At 40.0% G+C, this 17,740-nt stretch overlaps 2 protein-coding genes across 5 annotated transcripts; one reads left to right on the top strand and one right to left on the bottom strand.

The window, feature by feature from the left end:
* The first annotated feature begins 52 nt into the window (after nucleotides 1–52).
* On the top strand, nucleotides 53–2,487 carry LOC131701777 (uncharacterized). The gene is made up of 2 exons (XM_059001678.1): nucleotides 53–486; nucleotides 673–2,487. Exon 2 carries the CDS (start codon nucleotides 1,313–1,315, stop codon nucleotides 2,042–2,044), a length of 732 nt encoding a protein of 243 aa, XP_058857661.1. The 5' UTR covers nucleotides 53–486; nucleotides 673–1,312; the 3' UTR covers nucleotides 2,045–2,487.
* On the bottom strand, nucleotides 2,473–16,584 carry hacd4 (3-hydroxyacyl-CoA dehydratase 4). Of its 4 annotated transcripts, none has more exons than XM_034013794.3 (8): nucleotides 16,481–16,584; nucleotides 15,512–15,565; nucleotides 10,441–10,547; nucleotides 9,240–9,367; nucleotides 6,489–6,601; nucleotides 5,851–5,957; nucleotides 4,899–5,030; nucleotides 2,473–4,403 (listed from the first exon to the last, which is right to left on the bottom strand). In XM_034013794.3, the coding sequence occupies exons 2-8, from the start codon at nucleotides 15,514–15,516 to the stop codon at nucleotides 4,321–4,323; spliced, it is 675 nt and encodes a 224-aa protein (XP_033869685.1). In that variant the 5' UTR covers nucleotides 15,517–15,565; nucleotides 16,481–16,584; the 3' UTR covers nucleotides 2,473–4,320. The 4 variants fall into 4 exon arrangements, with proteins under 4 accessions (XP_033869685.1, XP_033869682.1, XP_033869681.1 ...); XM_034013791.3 differs by lacking the exon at nucleotides 16,481–16,584 and adding an exon at nucleotides 15,948–16,032; XM_034013790.3 differs by lacking the exon at nucleotides 16,481–16,584 and adding an exon at nucleotides 15,790–16,008.
* Between the last annotated feature and the right edge of the window lie 1,156 nt (nucleotides 16,585–17,740).

Genomic DNA, 17,740 nt, shown 5'->3' with positions numbered 1-17,740 from the left:
CCTGGGTAGGAAGTGTTATTTCCTAATTGCTTATGCCTCAAAAGTATAGAAAATGGCTATTATTCCCCACAAACTTTGCTTTTGTGACCAGGACAGTGATATTTTGAAATTTACCAATTTTCCAGAACATTCCAGATAGATTCAGTGCTGAGTAAACTTGGAGTAACTTCTAGAACTTTCCAGTAATATAAATAGTAGTATAAATACAGGGGCCTTAAGCCCACCAGTTCAGTTTAGTTCCAGCTGCCTAAGTGGATACATATCTGCATTTTTCTGAGATGGCATCAAGAGGCTGCAAGCATCCGGCAGACGCATTTTGCTATGTCTGCGGCCAATTTATCAAGACAAGAGCGAAAAAGTACTCCGTGGAAGCATCTGCTAAGATGTGTGAGGCCTACAAGGCATATTTTGGCATGCCTGTCAGGGATCAGGACAAACCCTGGTCACCTCATTTCACCTGCGAGCACTGCAAAAAAACTCTGGAAGGTAAGATGGACAACTGTTGCTCGGAATTTTATGTTATAAAATTTGTTAATTTTTAAAATTGTAAAAGTTTTTAGTTTTAAAATGTTCTACAATTTTCAATGTTATTGAAAAAATATATCATATATGAAAAATGTTGCGAGAATCTCTTACACATTAGTCATGGGTGAAATAAATGTATTTTTGTAGGATGGTACAGAGGGGAAAAGAGAGCCATGAAGTTCGCTATCCCAAGAATTTGGCAGGAACCCACTGACCCGGTGCCACACTGCCATGAGCTCCCTGTACCCACTCCTCCGGAGAGAGAGTAGCCATCTTTAGAAGACAGCAGCAAGTCAGAGAGCGAGGAAGACGTTGTAGATCCAGATGACAATTTCAGAGGTGGAGCTGAGGAGAGAAACCCATACTACCCCAACCAAAAACACCTAAACGACTTGATTAGAGATCTTGGTCTCACCAAGTCCAATGCCAAGCTTTTGACGTCTAGGCTCAAGTAGTGGAACTTGTTGGATGAAAGTGTGCAAGTCGCGATCAGAGGAAGCGTCACCAACCTTTTTCCAGCTTCTTCACCCGTCAAGATGGGCTCTGCTTCTGCCACAATGTGACTGTTTGAGGCAATCGGAATCGCCTGTAACCAGAATGAGTGGTGCCTCTTCATTGACAGCTCATCCAGGAGCCTCAAAGCCGTGCCGCTTCATAATGGTAACAAGTATCCGTCTCTTCCCCTGGCTCACTCGTGCACCTCAAAGAGGATTACAACAGCATCAAGACCTTGCTGGATGCCTTGAAGTATGAGGAGTACGGCTGGGAGGTCATAGGAGACTTAAAAATGGTGGCATTCCTGATGGGTCTCCAAGGCGGTTTTACCAAGTTTCCCTGCTATCTTTGCCTTTGGGACAGCAGGGACACCAAGGCGCACTACCAAAGGCGGGACTGGCCACAGTGGACCGAGTTCTCTGTGGGGAGGAACAACGTCAAGTGGGAGCCACTGGTGGACCCCCAGAAGGTGCTGATGCCACCACTGCACATCAAATTGGGCCTTATGAAACAATTTGTCAGAGCTCTAGATAAGGAGTCGGCAGCCTTCAAGTACCTTCAAGACTTCTTCCCTAAGCTGTCTGAGGCAAAGGTCAAAGCCGGTGTCTTCGTCGGACCACAGATAAAGAAGATCCTGGAGTGCAATGAATTCCCCAAGAAGCTCACTAGTAAGGAGAAAGCGGCTTGGAACAGCTTTGTCGCAGTGGTTCGGGGCTTCCTGGGCAATCACAAGGCCGAAAACTATGTGGAGCTGGTTGAGACTCTGGTGAAGAACTACGGCACAATGGGCTGTAGGATGTCCCTCAAAGTCCATATCCTTGATGCTCATCTTGATAAATTCAAGGAGAACATGGGAGCGTACTCGGAGGAGCAAGGCGAGCGCTTCCACCAGGATATACTGGACTTTGAACACCGCTACCAAGGACAGTATAACGAGAACATGATGGGAGACTACATTTGGGGGCTGATTTGTGAAAGTGATTTACAGTATAATCGTAAATCTCGAAAAACTACTCACTTCTAAAACTTTTGTAGTCATTTTTGTATTACTTTAGTATAAATACATGTTAATTTGGATTCATATGTTTTTTTCTGACTTTATGTGAATGAAATAAGTAAATTTCAAAATATCACTGTCCTGGTCACAAAAGCAAAGTTTGTGGGGAATAATAGCCATTTTCTATACTTTTGAGGCATAAGCAATTAGGAAATAACACTTACTACCCAGGAACAAAAATTGTGTTACATAGTGTAATTACGATAGACTGAATGACCTAAGATGAACCAGACATCATACTAAAGGATGCCAGGTCTTATGATTCATTCACTATAAAATGTGCTATCTGAAATTGAAAAAGGTTTGATAAAATATTTATTGAAAAAAATGTATGATGTTCTGTCACCCTTACTGGACTGTGACACTGGTATCAAAAATAGTTAAATAAATTCAAGTTCACAAAACAAGAATCTTGTTTATTTATACAGACATTTACAGCTAATAAGATGTAGAAATAATTATTTGAATTGAACAGGTAAAACGAAACCAACATCATGTTGCTGTTATGACCATAATTAGGCCGAAGGTAAGTAAATGTGTAAAGTTATGACATATTTTTAATAGTGTATATATACATATAAAAAACCATCATTCCCTACTTTCTACATTTCATTATTACATTGTATTACATATGTGCGTCCACAATATAGATTTAGAAGTAAAAGAAAAAGGAATCATTTCATAGTGTCTCCTCCTACTTGCATTACATTCTATCTGCGGTTTACATGTACTGTATATGTCAGTATAATAAACTGTCACTATCGCACTAACATAAAGAAGAAAAAAAACCCAGAAAGAATCAATATACACAGTAAAATAAAGAGATTACTGTGCATGGGATTTTACAGTTTATGCATGTATATACAGTGTACTTCTAAATAAACATATTTCTAAAGTTTAAAACAGTGGTCGGCAATTAAATTTGACGGCAGGCCAAACGACCCACAGGCAACTGCAGAGTGGGCCACTTGCAATGCAATGAAGCATTAAAAAAAATGTATGCTACTTTTGAATTGTGTTTTATTTTATTCTGCGTTCCTGTCTATGTAGGAAAGTGCCCTTTCTCGGTGAATTTGTGATAATGCAATGAAGCATTAAAAAAAAAAAAAAATGTATGCTCCCTTTCAATTGTGTTTTATGTTATTCTGCGTTCCTGTCTATCATATGAGGATTCCAGTACCATAGCGAGGCATAAATGTATCCTCACAATCAGCGAGTAATGTACTTTGGAATCCATATTGCAAAACACTTAATTTTCTGCTTACTCACAAGAAACATATGGTGGTCATACAGAGAATCCCCCATGTCAACCCCCTTGCGGTAATATTACAATGAAGTTCCGTCCTTGATACAGCCCTGCCAGGAGGCATCCGCAGGTCAGACGACACCTGTCCGCGGGCCGCCATTGCCGACCACTGGTTTAGAATATCATTTTGTTGTAAGTTGTTGTTGGGCTGAAAAAAATAGTGCAGGCGATCTGGAAATGTGGGTCTGAGAGAGTGGCAGCTGCCACACCAATCAAATCCACTATCTTCAAAGTGAACAGCATATCAATCATGCTGTGTAAGTAAACAGAGACCAGTCTGGCAGGTTCTCAAAGGGCTTGACTGTCTCTATACGAAGTTTGATGCAGTTTAATGACGGGATGTCATAGTTAAATAACTAAAAAGGGACGCATAGTGCAAAACTGAACATGGCCGAGGGCAGCTACTCAAAGATCACTAAGGGAATGGGACATAGACTGTGGAGGCTGCAGTGGGGTAAATAGCCTCAATAGAGCTCTCAGAATCTTGAACATTGCAGACACTGAGAAAGACATCTATGTAAAGGTAGTGTACTACATATCTAATAGAACAGAATCAATCCCTGTGTTTCCAGTTATGTTGAACAATCGTGTCCGTGCATGCAACTTGCTTATTTTAAAATTGGATTGCTGGTAACGCGAAGATACGGAGTATTCATAAACCCTCCATAACAATACAGTGGTAACCATGGACATTGCATCACTTTGTATTCTAGTTATTCTCAAGTGTGTTTTAGAGTAAGGTTCATATGACTGAACTGTTACAAATATGTAAAAAGTATACCGAAATCCTGGTATTCAAGCACATAAAGTACTATGTAAAGAAAATAGCATCCATGGAGGTTCTTTCACAAAATCAATCAAGTAGATGTTATACAGGTTGATCTTTTGAAGAAAGGTTTTGGTTCTTCAGCAGCGTATACTTTAAGCAGCTATTTAATCAGTTATTTTTCTTTTCTTTATTGTAGTCTCCCAAGTGTTGGCTTCTTTCCAGCAATAAATTACTAACATGTATGCCTCCTCCTAAAATACAGTAGACAGATGAGGTTATGATTATTTCACTGAACTGCATTACTACATTTATGCTTTGAGGTACTTGACATCGTACTTGAATCAGGGCTTGAATTGTTTTGGTTTTTTTTTTAGTCCTAAATTGTTGGCTCGCCCACACCAAATGCAGTTAACAAGCCAGACATAAACAACTCAGGCATCTTATTTAAGTGCTTGTAAGTAATCTAGAGTTTTACTCGTTAGTTTGAAGAATTCAAATGTAATAGAAAAGGCTATGCTTATCAGGAAACAACATCAAGAGTACTCAACCTATAGCTTTGATATAACTCAGTATGTGAGCAACATTTATTAACTGGTACAGTATACATTATTTCAAATATGTTTATAGACTATAGCAAATGATTTTATGTTCATGTTACTATCAGAATGCTTTACATGAAAGATCAAGTATTTGCTGTATACTGTAATGTATTGTATAAATAATACTACTGGAAATATGTAACTTACCAATAGCAAGTACTGGCATGTAGAACTGTAGCACATATGTAAAATGGATGAAAAGGGGCACTGGAAACGTCAGCTCGAAAGAAAAGGTACCCAAGGTTTCAAAGTACGGTAAGGACTGGTAAATGGTAACAACTAGTAAATGAAAAAAAAACATATTTAGTGATAATTTAAAACAATGTTATATCGTCTTCATAACTTGGATACAGCAGTCAACTAAATGTAAGTATTAAAAAATGTCAATTGCATTTTCAGTCGGTCTTGACATGAGTAAAATACGAACCTTAAATCCAAAAGAAACCATGCATTTAACTGTTATACATTGCTTAGAAACCATGCATTTAACTGTTTTTCATTGCTTGTATTAAGTAAGTGTGAAATATGGATTTATGGACATTTACGGATAAGTGGAAGTACCTTTCTTGCCCCCTCAAGGGGAAAAAGACCATTTATTTGTGAAAATGATAGGTAAGGAGTTAAAAAGACAAACACAAACTAGTTTAATCTTTCTTTAAAGCTATGTTTGCTATTATAACATACGCCAGAACAAATAGTGCCAAGTGCTTTCAGTAAGATAATAAGATTGCTGATTCAGCTTAAATGTGTAATTTTTGGCAGCAACTGTTTAGTACTGATACTGTTACAGGAAATGGTAAAACCTCAGAACACATTCAGAACAAAGCTGCATGGATGTTTTTTTTTTGTTTGTTTTTTGGTAGATTGTGTTTGTGTTGCATTATGGGTAGGTGCATTACAGAAGGCAACGAGCTCAGTCATTGACCAGGGTTAACTCAGCCTTGCTATGAAACAGTTAACCTAAGACTGGTCATCCATCTAGATGTTGGGTAAATCTGAGAGAGGAGACGCATACATTCCTCCTACAAAACTGTTCACCTTTAATAATAAATGTAGTAATGCAACCTCTTACATAAACTACTTTTCAATTTGTACTTACCTTCAGCCAGTATTGCTAGGGGATATAATGGGATGCAAAGGGTGTGTCTGATCCATGCAATAGTATAAAATGGAGTGCTGATAAGTGATAGAAGGTCATAAGGATATCTGCACATAGTAAACAGATAAACAAAAAAGGGTACATCCATTACACACATACAGTGCATTAAATAAAACTAAAATATAAACATGTACCGGTATTATTATTTTACTAAATATTGAAGATGACTGTATCTTTTTTTTGGGAGAGGGGTTCCCAAGAGTTTCTTTAGACTAAATGATTTTGCTTCCTCCCGTTGGCAGATCACCTTTTTACGTCATTGAAAAACATTCTGTATTGGTAATAAATATACAGTATGATTCCCCTTCAGTAATGTTACTTCTGTTCAAAAATGGAAGTTCACCGTTTATGGAATCCCCCCCCCCCCACCCACACACATTTTCTTTGTTCACTTGTTTTGTTATTAAAATCCTTTTGCTCCAAAATGAAGGGAATTTACAACCTTTAAACACCAGTTTAAAGGTTGTAAAGCATATTGTAGCAGTAGCCTATACACTAAACTGTGGTATGTGCATGCACTGGCATGTTAACGCTTTATGAATACTGCATGGTACAGCATTAAAAATATAACCACTTACTTCAATAGGTCCAGCATACTCCACAGGTAAAACAGTACACACACGATATATTTGCTTTGAACTTCCTCCTGGCTAGCAATTACGACAAACAAAAGAACATTTCTTTCCAGCACCTGTAAAGGAGAAATTCAACTTGAAATTCAATACTGTGATTGTATAACTTAAGCTCTAGATAGTCACTATATTCTACATTGATTTAGCTCCCTTTTAAGTTACATTCTAGGGGTGTTCCATGATCTATATAAGACAGGCATGGAGTGAACATCTACATCATATTGAAGTGCACTGAGTGTGTCCTTGTTGACTCATTTTGAACTTACAATAAAACGGTCTGTTCTCTCCAACCTATTGAATTATGATAATAAATTGCTCATGTAATGCAACACGTTTTTGAATGAGTGAACAATATGTGCTCTGAACCAACTACTATACATCATGTAACCTTTTTCATTGCAGTCTTTAAAATGAAAATGGAATACTACATGTAAAAAGATAGTGCAGCTTGATTGCATTCTGTAATTTCGGCGTGTGCTCGTCCTCCTGTAATGATGAAGTCCATGCTACTCACTCAAATGTATAATTGTGAAGCAGCATGTGAGACTGAACGCTGTACCCTGGAGTACCCTGTGCACTTCTGCCCTCTGTCTTTATTGAATTATTCATTTTTTGGCACAAGGCACAAAACGTATTGCAAAACCATAAAATATATATATTATATATATATATATATATATATATATAAACACTAACATGTATGTTACTGGATTTATGTCTACAGTTCAAGGACATTGCATAAGTAAGCTTCCAGCATTGTTACAAATGATTACACAGTTATAGTTGGTACAGAAAATATTTCTTCACTTACCTAAAACGATTTAAAAACTAAACTATCCTGCTATCTGCTTGTCTGCGAAAAAAAATTAGACCAGTCCACACTAAATTGGCTGTATTACATATACATATAGGACAGCAGTGTGGAGTAGTGGTTAGGGCTCTGGACTCTTGACCGGAGGGTCGTGGGTTCAATCCCCGGTGGAGGACACTGCTGCTGTACCCTTGAGCAAGGTACTTTACCTAGATTGCTCCAGTAAAAACCCAACTGTATAAATGGGTAATTGTATGTAAAAATAACGTGATATCTTGTAACAATTGTAAGTCGCCCTGGATAAGGGCATCTGCTAAGAAATTAATAATAATAATAAACTGTAGAACTATGAATACGATGACAAAATTACTATAGATTAGGCAGCATTATAATGCAATCATAATAAATATTTTACATTTAAATACTGCATAAATAACACTGATGTGTCATTGACAATGAAAATACTAGCCTTAACACAAGTTTTGCTTTTATACCTGTGTACTTCACCTACACTGTCTTCTGCTCTTTACAGTGCTTTCTATTTCTGTATTCATTGATTGACTCATTGATTGATCTGTGTTTGATCTCCACAGACATCAATACAGGCAAAGTAAATGAGTGTGTCGAAGAGTACTTGTATACACCAAATAATAAAAAATAACAGTTGATGTTGATTTTTCAAAAAATTGAGCCAAGTTTGGAAAAATATACTGCATACATATTTTTCATACTGGATAAGTTGCAAAGGCCCTGTGAAGTGGCCTCCCTGTTCATGGGACTCGGGTTACTTCTTGTCATTGAATTACCATGTGCCAGGCAAATGGTAAAACTTGATATGAACAAGTTTTTTTTTGTTTTTTTTTTTTCCCTCCGATATAGTTTATTATTTCTTAATAACCCTGATATATGTGCAAACAAGGCAGATACATTTAAAACAGCTGGGTCTACTTTGTTTTTATGATCAATTTCATATTTGCTTGAATACCACTTTGGAAACATGTGTATCTATAATTGTTCTGTAAATTCAAGGCATGAAAAATCTCCCCAAACCCTGTATTAATATAGGTTGGAGATAAGTGTGTTTCTGAAACGGTTTATGAGATATGAGCAGCTAAAATAGCAGTGGTTTCAGATTTACTAAGGAGGTGTTAACAGAAAAACACAATGATTTCAAGGATGTTGTGCATGGCTCCTTATCTGTGGAGGAGTTAGGTAACTAAGTACGTAATTGTGCATTGCCTCATTATCAATCAGGTGATGAAAAGCTTAACACGGGCCATTTACTGTACATGATTACATCAATAGCAGTATGTACGATAAATTGGGTGTTTTGCTATCGAATTCATAACAAGCAGTGCCTTCATATATATAAAAATAATGTGATATCTTGTAGCAATTGTAAGTCGCCCTGGATAAGGGTGTCGGCTAAGAAATAAATAATAATAATAATAATAATAATAATAATAATAATAATTAAACTTCTGCAAAATAATTGGTTGTAATGTGATTCAAACTTATATGTGGTTTGTTATGCATCCTAATGATTCAGTCTATGGTGAGTGGTGAAAGTTTTTGGGGTTTTTTTCTCCTGTTTAGCGAAAATAAAATTGACTAAAAAAGAAAGAAAATTCTATTTCCAAATATCATAACCACACACAGTTTTTATTGTTGTCTTGTTTTTTAGATCCAAAAACAAGACACTGTTAATATTTTCAAGACATCATTTTATAAACATGTGCAAACCTTCCTCATCTTCTGTTGGCATCTCCTTAAATAATGAACAACAGTTTTTGTACTTACCCCCTTCTACCAATTCACCATTTAGGGGGGGGAAACTTGTCAATGGCGTAATAAAGAAATAATTCAATTAAAATGTATCAACATACCTGTAAAACCCTTGGTAGAAGCCAGCTATTTTCAATACCATCCAAAATGTGACACAATTCCAACACTGACAATAATTGGCAAAAGCTCATGACAACACCGATGGAATAGAAGGTATCTGCCAAGGCAACTGAGGAAAGGAGACATTTGTTTATGGCTATTTTGAATTGAAAAGTATTTCCTGAGTTCCTACTTACTTCTATCCTCGCTTACCCTGTCTGGGGAAGGCAGTTTCTATTTTAAAAACAACTAATGACAGTATGCCACTTTGTTGCAGCAAAATGTCAATGTTACCACATATACATTGCTTATACATTTACCACCATTCTATTTCATTATTAATTAAAAAAATATATTGGACATTAAAGCAAAGAGAAACAAAAACATGTGTGCTATTAATGTATGTGTGCTTTAAAGAAGTAATAATAATAATAATAATAATCTGTGATAAAGATATTTTTGTGTTGTTCCATTACACTTATCGTCTTATCTTTCCACATACATGGACATGTACTCTAGTATCTATGCTGTATCTTCATCAAGCGGTGTGAATGGTTAAAATCTATTTGATAGTGTGCAGACTACTCTGGATGAGATAACAAAGGGGAAGGTGAAGTGTTCTTGTGTTATTATGCAGTTTCAACATGAGCTGAAACCACCTGGACAAAAAAAATAAAACACCTGCCAAAATGTAGAACTTTTGAGTAAGTGGGCTTTTTCTCAAACTCATTGTTTATTTTATTTTATTTTTTATGCAAATGAAATCCCTGACATGTATTCCATAGTATTTAAAAATGCATAGCCCTCTTGCATGTTGCTTTCAAGCCAACTGACCAGACAGACCATGGTAGAGGGCTAACAGCAGGTGCTCGATTGGCAGGTGCTTCTGCATTCAAGAAGCAGTCTCGAAAGCGACCATTCTATGATCTTCCTCTGCTCATATCAACCCCCAACTTTCCTGAATGAATTAGAGCTTAACATTTCCCTCAATAACAGTTTAAACAGTCGACAGACAAAGAATGTTTTCAATTATTTATTTTGCTTAAACCCTGTAAACAGAAAATAAGCACAAGAGTGCTACTAGTACCCAATGCAAACTGTTCTAAATGGAGTAAAAAAAAGCTCAAGCTACATGATAAAAGGTTGACTTTGGTTTAATATTCACAGCAAAGGAAGTGTGTGTTAAATCTGTGGTCATCTTACCTTCCCCAAATGAAAAGAATCGCACTGTCATGTTTGAAAAGATCCAGGAGTGTCCACAAAACTGCAGCAGGTTATATATAAAAAGGTAGATTATTCTGATATTGTGCCTGTTGGAAAGGAAGAATATTTGTCATTTTGGCTTTTAACGGTGCAGCATCAAAAAAGAAAATAATACCCTTCTGTAAAAAGTATTTTAGTCTGCAAGTGATGATAAAGTTCCAAGAATTCAAATAGCTGCTAATCCATTGTAACCATCCAAGAAGAGGAACAAGAGGGTTCCGAAACCAGAAACAAACAGACCTGTTTTAAATGAAAGTGGACATACTTAAATACGAATGCAATTGGGTTTGTGTCCTCGATTGCCGGTACCGGTAGTTCTGGGACGGGACTGCGAGCAGTTTAAAGATTGGTTGGTTGCTGTGACGGCCCCCGTCCTCCTTATTGGCTAAGAAAGAGGAAGTAATTGGCGAGATCTTTCCCTTTCGTGACCCAGATTGCTATTGCCATAGATTTAGACCCCGCAAAACTAAACGGGAACGCCGGGCCGCTAAGAATGAAGGCTGGCAATGGAGGGAGTCCGAGAAGTTTCAGGTGGGGGCGATTGGTGAAGAGACTGGGGGGAGGCCGCGGAGCCAGCACAGTGGTCTGGCTCAGCTGCCTCCGCTCAGCACAGACCTGATTCCGAGCTGGAAGCCATTGGAGCTGATTTTTTAGCTCGTTCCCGTGACTTCCGACTCGAGCAAGGACGAGATGACATGCTGGGCAGGCTCTTTGACCAAGCAGCTGTGGTTAATGGTCACGTGGTCGAGCCCAGACGTGCTGCCACGTACTCTCACTTTGAAATTGACTGAGACCTTTTGTACTGTGTTGAAAAATTACCCCAGACGGGGGAAGTGCGTCACCAGTTGCTCATTCCTCAGCCCTTTAAGGAGAATTTGTTGCAGCTTGCTCACGCTATTCCCGTCTGGTCATTTGGGAAGGGACAATACCAAAGCGAGGCTCGTGACACGGTTTTATTGGTTGGGGCTGGATGGTGACTTCAGGCCTTTTTTGCGAACTCTGTGGGAAATGTCAGAAAGCTAGCCCTAGAGCCGTCCCACGAGCTCCCGTGGTGCCATTGCCCCTAGTGGAAGCTCTATTTGAGCGTATTGGATTAGATATAGTGGGACCGCTAGAAAGGAGTGCGGCAGGATACACACACCTATTGGTCATTTTGGATTATGCTACGCGTTATCCAGAGGCCATTCCCCTCCGATCGGCGTCTGCTAAATCTGTTGCCAACAAGCTTGTGAAGGTGTTCTCCCAGGTGGGGATCCCCAAGGAAATACTGACCGACCAAGGCACCAACTTTATGTCCCGGCTAGTCCGCGGAACATGTAAACTTTTGGGGATTAAGACCATTATGACCTCGGATTTTCACCCCCAGACTGATGGTCTTGTGGAGCGTTTTGATAAGACCCTCAAAAACATGTTGCGCAGATTTATTAACAGTGACGTGCGCTACTGGGACCAGCTGATTCCGCCCCTTCTATTTGCTATCAGAGAGGTACTTCAGGCTTCTATGGGGTTTTCACCATTCAAGCTGCTCTATGGGTGGAGACCCCGGGGTGTGCTCGATCTGGTCAGAGAGATGTGGGAGGAGCAGCAGGACAATTCGACCAATACTGTCCGGTATGTGTTGGACCTGCGCAAACGTCTTGAGTCTGTGGGAAAAATGGGCGCATGACAATTTGCAACAGTCTCAGCACAGACAGGAGACTCAATATAACAGGGGGGCCCGGTTCCGCACATTTCAGCCAGGGGATAAGGTGCTTCTATTGTTACCCAGCTCTGAGTCCAAACTTCTGGCGAAGTGGCAAGGACCGTTTGAGGTTACACGCCGGGTGGACGGTGGATTATGAGATCTGCCAGCCGGAGTGACGGAGAGAAAAGCACATTTATCATGTAAACCTGCTGAAGCCATGGTTACAGCAGGAGGCTTTCTCAGTGGCGCAAGCAGATGATGTCACCGACCTGAGACCTGATCTTTCTGTGTTGGCGAAAAAGGGGTCGGTACAGATTGCAATAATCTGACACCAACACAGAAATGTCAGGCTCTGGCGCTGGTGGCGGAATTTCCTGATGTGTTTTCTCCCATCCCAGGGCAGACTCGAGTAGCCCACCATCACATTGAGATTGAGCCGGGAGCGCTAGTTCACCAGAGGCCGTACCGCATACCTGAGCGCAAAAGGCAGGTAGTAAAGGCGGAGATTGATGAGATGCTTAAATGGGTGTATAGAGGAGTCCCAAAGTGACCGGAACAGTCCGATTGTTTTAGTGGATAAGCCGGATGGGTCAACTCGATTTTGCATTGACTTCAGGCGAGTTAATGAAAAATTGAAGTTTGACGCTTATCTCATGCCCCGGGTAGATGAGTTGCTGAAGCGTCTTGGCACGGCTGATTTTATGACGACACTGGATTTAACGAAGGGCAGATACCCCTGACCCTGGAATCCAGAGAGAGGACAGCATTTTCGACTCCCTTTGGGTTGTACCAATTTAGGACCATGCCCTTTGGGTTGCACGGAGCCCCAGCCACTTTCCAGCAGATGATGGATCGCATTTTGCGGCCCCATCAGCAGTACGCCGCTGCTTACATAGATGACGTGGTTATCCTCAGTGAAGACTGGCCGAGTTATCTGGGAAAAGTAGCAGCGGTACTGCAACCCTTGCGGGAGGGTGGGCTCACTGCTAACCCAAAGAAATGTGCCACTGAGAAGTGTGAGTCGGAGTATTTGGGGTATCAAGTAGGGAACGGCCAGATCAGAAAGCCTTGGCTGACTGGCCGGTCCCTACGACCAAAACCCAGCTGCGCTCTTTCTTCGGACTAGCGGGCTATTACAGGAAGTTCATCCCAAGCTTCGCCACAGTCGCTGCTCCTTTGACAGACCTCTCCAGGAAGGCTGCCCCAAATACGGTTCAGTGGACGGAGCCGTGCCAGACAGCCTTTCTCGCTTTGAAGCGAAGGCTGTGTAGCAAGCCAGTGCTATGCAGTCCTGATTTTAGTAGGAGGTTCACCCTGCAGACGGATGCGTCAGAGACAAGTCTTGGGGAGGTGTTCTCTCAGGAGGTGTGGGGAAGCGAGCACCCGGTCCTGTACATCAGCAGGAAGCTCCTTCCCCACGAGAAAAACTGTAGTACCATCGAGTGTCTCACAGTAAAATGGGCAGTCGAATAACTCCGGTACTACCTCCTGTAAAAAAGCAGCACTTTTGTTTGTAGTTTTATTACTTCGTTTTATTTTCCCTTTTTCTTTCACCTTCTGTTTTCATTATTATTTTCGAGCACCTGTATGTGCACGGAACGGTAGACCTGTATTGGTAACCCTGTGGTCCTGTTTTACTGTTGACAGTATTTAGGCAACGGACAACAGCGCCCTCTGTGGGCTAAAAGAAATAAAAAAAGAAAAAGAAAAGAAATAAAACTGGGCACCTGTGTGGTGTTTGCAAATAAAATCGTCTGTTTCCCGTGTCAGTGAATACCCCCACCCTTCCACAACAAGTTTTATATTTGCAATCATTTTCAGATGTTTAGCAATTTGACCATTACAATATATTAAATATAGTAAAACGTTGATTCTACTCTATAATAATTCATCGTATTTATTGCATTTCAGCACTTCACTGACCCATTTAAATATTTTGTTGGACCCCCTTCTTTTTTTCTAACATAGGTGCAGAAAATGTGTTTCAACTCATCTTTGTACTTTGTGAGTTTGTCCTGTCCCTTTTTTTCCATCTACTGCCATGTGTTCTGCTGGGTTTATTTTTATTTATTATTATTATTTTTTTTTTAAATAATTAGCTTGATAACCATAGTAACCTTTCTTCTGTCTATTTGATCTACCAGATCTATGTTTAACTATCCTTCCACTGGATTAAAAGATACAGAATGTAATAATTGAACAGCAGAATATTATTATTTGTTTATTTAGCAGACACCTTTATCCAAGGTGACTTACAGAGACTAGGGTGTGTGAAGTATTCATCAGCTGCAGAGTCACTTACAATTACGTCTCGCCCAAAAGACAGAGCACAAGGAGGTAAAGTGACTTGCTCAGGGTCACACAATGAGTCAGTGGCTGAGGGTGGATTTGAACCGGGGACCTGCAGGTTACAAGTGCTTTTCTTTAACCACTGGACCACACAGCCTCCTAATTCCAGTCTTACAATTTTAGCAGTGTTTTGCAACCATATTACTCTCAATAGTGCTACATTTAATACTTGAAGACACAGAGGAAGAGTTCTAGTTGAAACTTTGCCATTTAACTTATTAAGCTATTCACTCTGCTAATCATCTAGCAGACTTCTTAAGATCAGCACACATCTCCTTTTTTTGCCTAGTTAGTGCACTCTCTTTTGGTAGAAAGAAAGTTTGATATACAAATTATATTGTTTTCAAGCACTTAATTTATTCTTTTAAAATGCAGTTGTTTGTTAAGTAAATATGTTGTTTAATTTTGACAAAGTATGTAGTGGCCAAAACTTTTTTTGATCATCCTTTACTTGGTTAAACACATTTCCATAAAAACATTTTTAAGTCAGTAGTAATTTTGAGTCAGTTGGCTTATGTCCAATGCTATTTACTAGTTGTACCAAATACAATCTGTAGGGTATTGTGATCTGATTACGAGTGCTTTTTGTACATTGAACTGAAGCTTTGAACATGTAACCACATTGGAAAAATTGGGAGTAGCCCTGAAAACGTTACGACGAGAAATATTTTAGTTTAAGCATAATGCAAAACACTGACAAAGACGTTGCGTCTTGTGTATATGTAACAAAAGATTTCAGTCGTTCAAGAGAAATGGACGCCAACACTTCAACAAAACAATCTTTTCTCAATACCGTACAGCTATGAGAATCACTTGCATTTGCAAAGACTGTGAATATCACTGAGGATTATTACAATACGTATTTATTATATGTTATGAAGGTTATCGCATTTAAAACAACGCGTAACAGCTTCCCGTTGTATCAGACTAATGTGGTGTTTTAAAAGAAATATGCAAATACAGCATCACATTCCTTACCTCATTTCTGGATACTCGTCTTATTCCGATTTGAATTAGAGACTGCTCAAACTTCTGTTTAAAAAAAAAAAAAACAAGTTAGAGGAAGTGAAACGGTGGGTTAGATGTAGTTCCTGATGTCAGTTTACTGTCAGAAAGTAAAAATTATTAATAATTTTGGTTTGGAGCATTATTAGACTATACAGTATGTTACAACAGCGCAGATTTAAACCAGTGACGTAGCTTAGTAATAACATTTAATTTTCAACTAAAATAAGAACAAATATTAGAATATATACCTCCAGCACAGCAGTAACAGTATCAAAACAAAATTAAATACTTTTGGTATTTCTTTTTTTACATCGTGCCCACATCACGAATTCCTCATTCATCTAAAATAAATGACAGAAATAGCCTACTTGTAGTAAAATTTAAAGAAGCAGTGTCCCATAATTACTTTTAAGTATTAAGAACGCCTTTTTGATGGTCAGTTTGTTTACATTCTGTTGCCTGTTAGAGGCACCAGCCACTACGTCACTGGTACTTGGAAGTTGTAATGGCACACCCAGCGTTGCCAGATGATTGGTGGCCCAAGAGTCAGTTTTTGCCCCCCCCCCCCCCCCCCCCCCCCCCTTTCCGATTTGTATTTTTTATTACCCTCTCTCCTTTATGTTGTAGTTGTTCGCTATTTAATCCGACTCTGATTCTCTGAAACTTTGATAAACCTGTAAATTGTGAAATTAATTTAGCTAGTACATTAACGGTGATTTTCAAAACGTTTTGTTTCAGAGCAAAATTTGCTCCTGATTTTCTGAAAGTAATTAGTTTTATAGGTAGTACAGTAATCGACTATGAGAACACCGCCTCGGTAAATAGGCCTATACAATTAATATATATATATATATATATATATATATATATATATATATATATATATATATATATATATATATATATATATATTAATTGTATTTCTCTTTTCTAACCTACCTTGTCTCTTACTAGATTTGCACCCGGGCCTGCGCTGGGTGGGGCAACCGTGACCAGCCAACCTTCACCAGCTGGCTGCAGCTGCACAGAAAGAGCGGCGGAACATCCCACCGCAGTCTATCCAGAGACTGATCAGGTCGATGCGTCAACGCCCAGGGAGGTCATACCGCCCAGGTGCAGGGGATAATTAAACAATAAAATAGTTAAAACAATGAAACAATTAAACAAACGTGCCTACGCACACACATATATATATATATATATATATATATATATATATATATATATATATATATATATATATATATATATATATATATATATACTGTACACTACAGAGATGTTTCAGTCCATTTAATGACACGAGGTGCTTCGTCCCAGGAAACGTTAAATAGGAAACACTTCTTAGATGTTGCCACCACCAAAGAGAAAAGACAGTCCCACAAATAAAAGTGTGTCAATTATTCATACTTTGAAAGTAGCCAACACAGACCCCATCTACATACAGCTGCACTATACATGTGACCCAGACAGAAAATGTGTTTCTACTCACAGCAACACACTAAGAGTAACACTAACACTCCCACCCCCCACCCCCCCAGTGTCCAGTCCACAGCAGTCCCAAATTGACCTGCTGTTACACTGCCCCCCACTCAAACGCTTCCCAGCGTGTGGTTGCCAGGGTGGAGGACAGCAATGGATTGGTCCTGGCAGCACGTTTCAGTGACAACCACTTCAGGGGCTGGGGTGCATCACGGGGCTCCAGGGCAGCCACCAATCCCAGATCCCCATGCCAGTCCTGGACGGCAGTCCCTCCTGGGTCCGGGCTTCCTGGGATCGCTGCCCCCTTCCACACAGCGGGGCAAAAAGCTAGCTAGCACAGACTCAACAGCAACCTTGGAACCTGGCTGCTGTTTGACGAGGGCTGGGTGCTGCAGCCACGGCGTGGGGCACTGTCTCTAGGGCGGCGATGCTGGGCTTTCTCTCTGGGGTTCTGGTAGTGTGGGGCTCTCTCTCTGGGCCTCTGGTGGCACAGGGCTCTCTCTGGGGCTTTGAAGAGGCTGGGCTCTCTCTCTGGCAGCGTTGTGCAGTCTCTCACTGGCGGCAGCGCGGTACGACGTGCTTTCTCACTGGCGGCGGCGCGACGTGCTCTCTTACTGGCAGCGGCGAGACGTGCTCTCTCACTGGCGGCCTCACAGCATGCTCTCTCACTGGCGGCCTCACAGCGTGCTCTCTCACTGGCGGCGGCGCGGCGTGCTC

The sequence above is a fragment of the Acipenser ruthenus genome, chromosome 2, assembly GCF_902713425.1.
Source record: "Acipenser ruthenus chromosome 2, fAciRut3.2 maternal haplotype, whole genome shotgun sequence".
NCBI classification, from domain to species: domain Eukaryota; kingdom Metazoa; phylum Chordata; class Actinopteri; order Acipenseriformes; family Acipenseridae; genus Acipenser; species Acipenser ruthenus.
Note: the sequence above shows the minus strand (reverse complement) of the source record. Positions and strands in the feature narration are given on the sequence as shown.

Coding starts and splice junctions, on each gene's coding strand:
- LOC131701777 (XM_059001678.1), top strand. CDS start 1,313: ATGGTGGCATTCCTGATGGGTCTCCAAGGCGGTTTTACCAAGTTTCCC.
- hacd4 (XM_034013794.3), bottom strand. Junction 9,368..10,440: donor ATTCTTTTCATTTGGGGAAG/GTAAGATGACCA, acceptor TCCTTTCCTCAG/TTGCCTTGGCAGATACCTTC. Junction 5,958..6,488: donor AGTATGCTGGACCTATTGAA/GTAAGTGGTTAT, acceptor TACTATGTGCAG/ATATCCTTATGACCTTCTAT.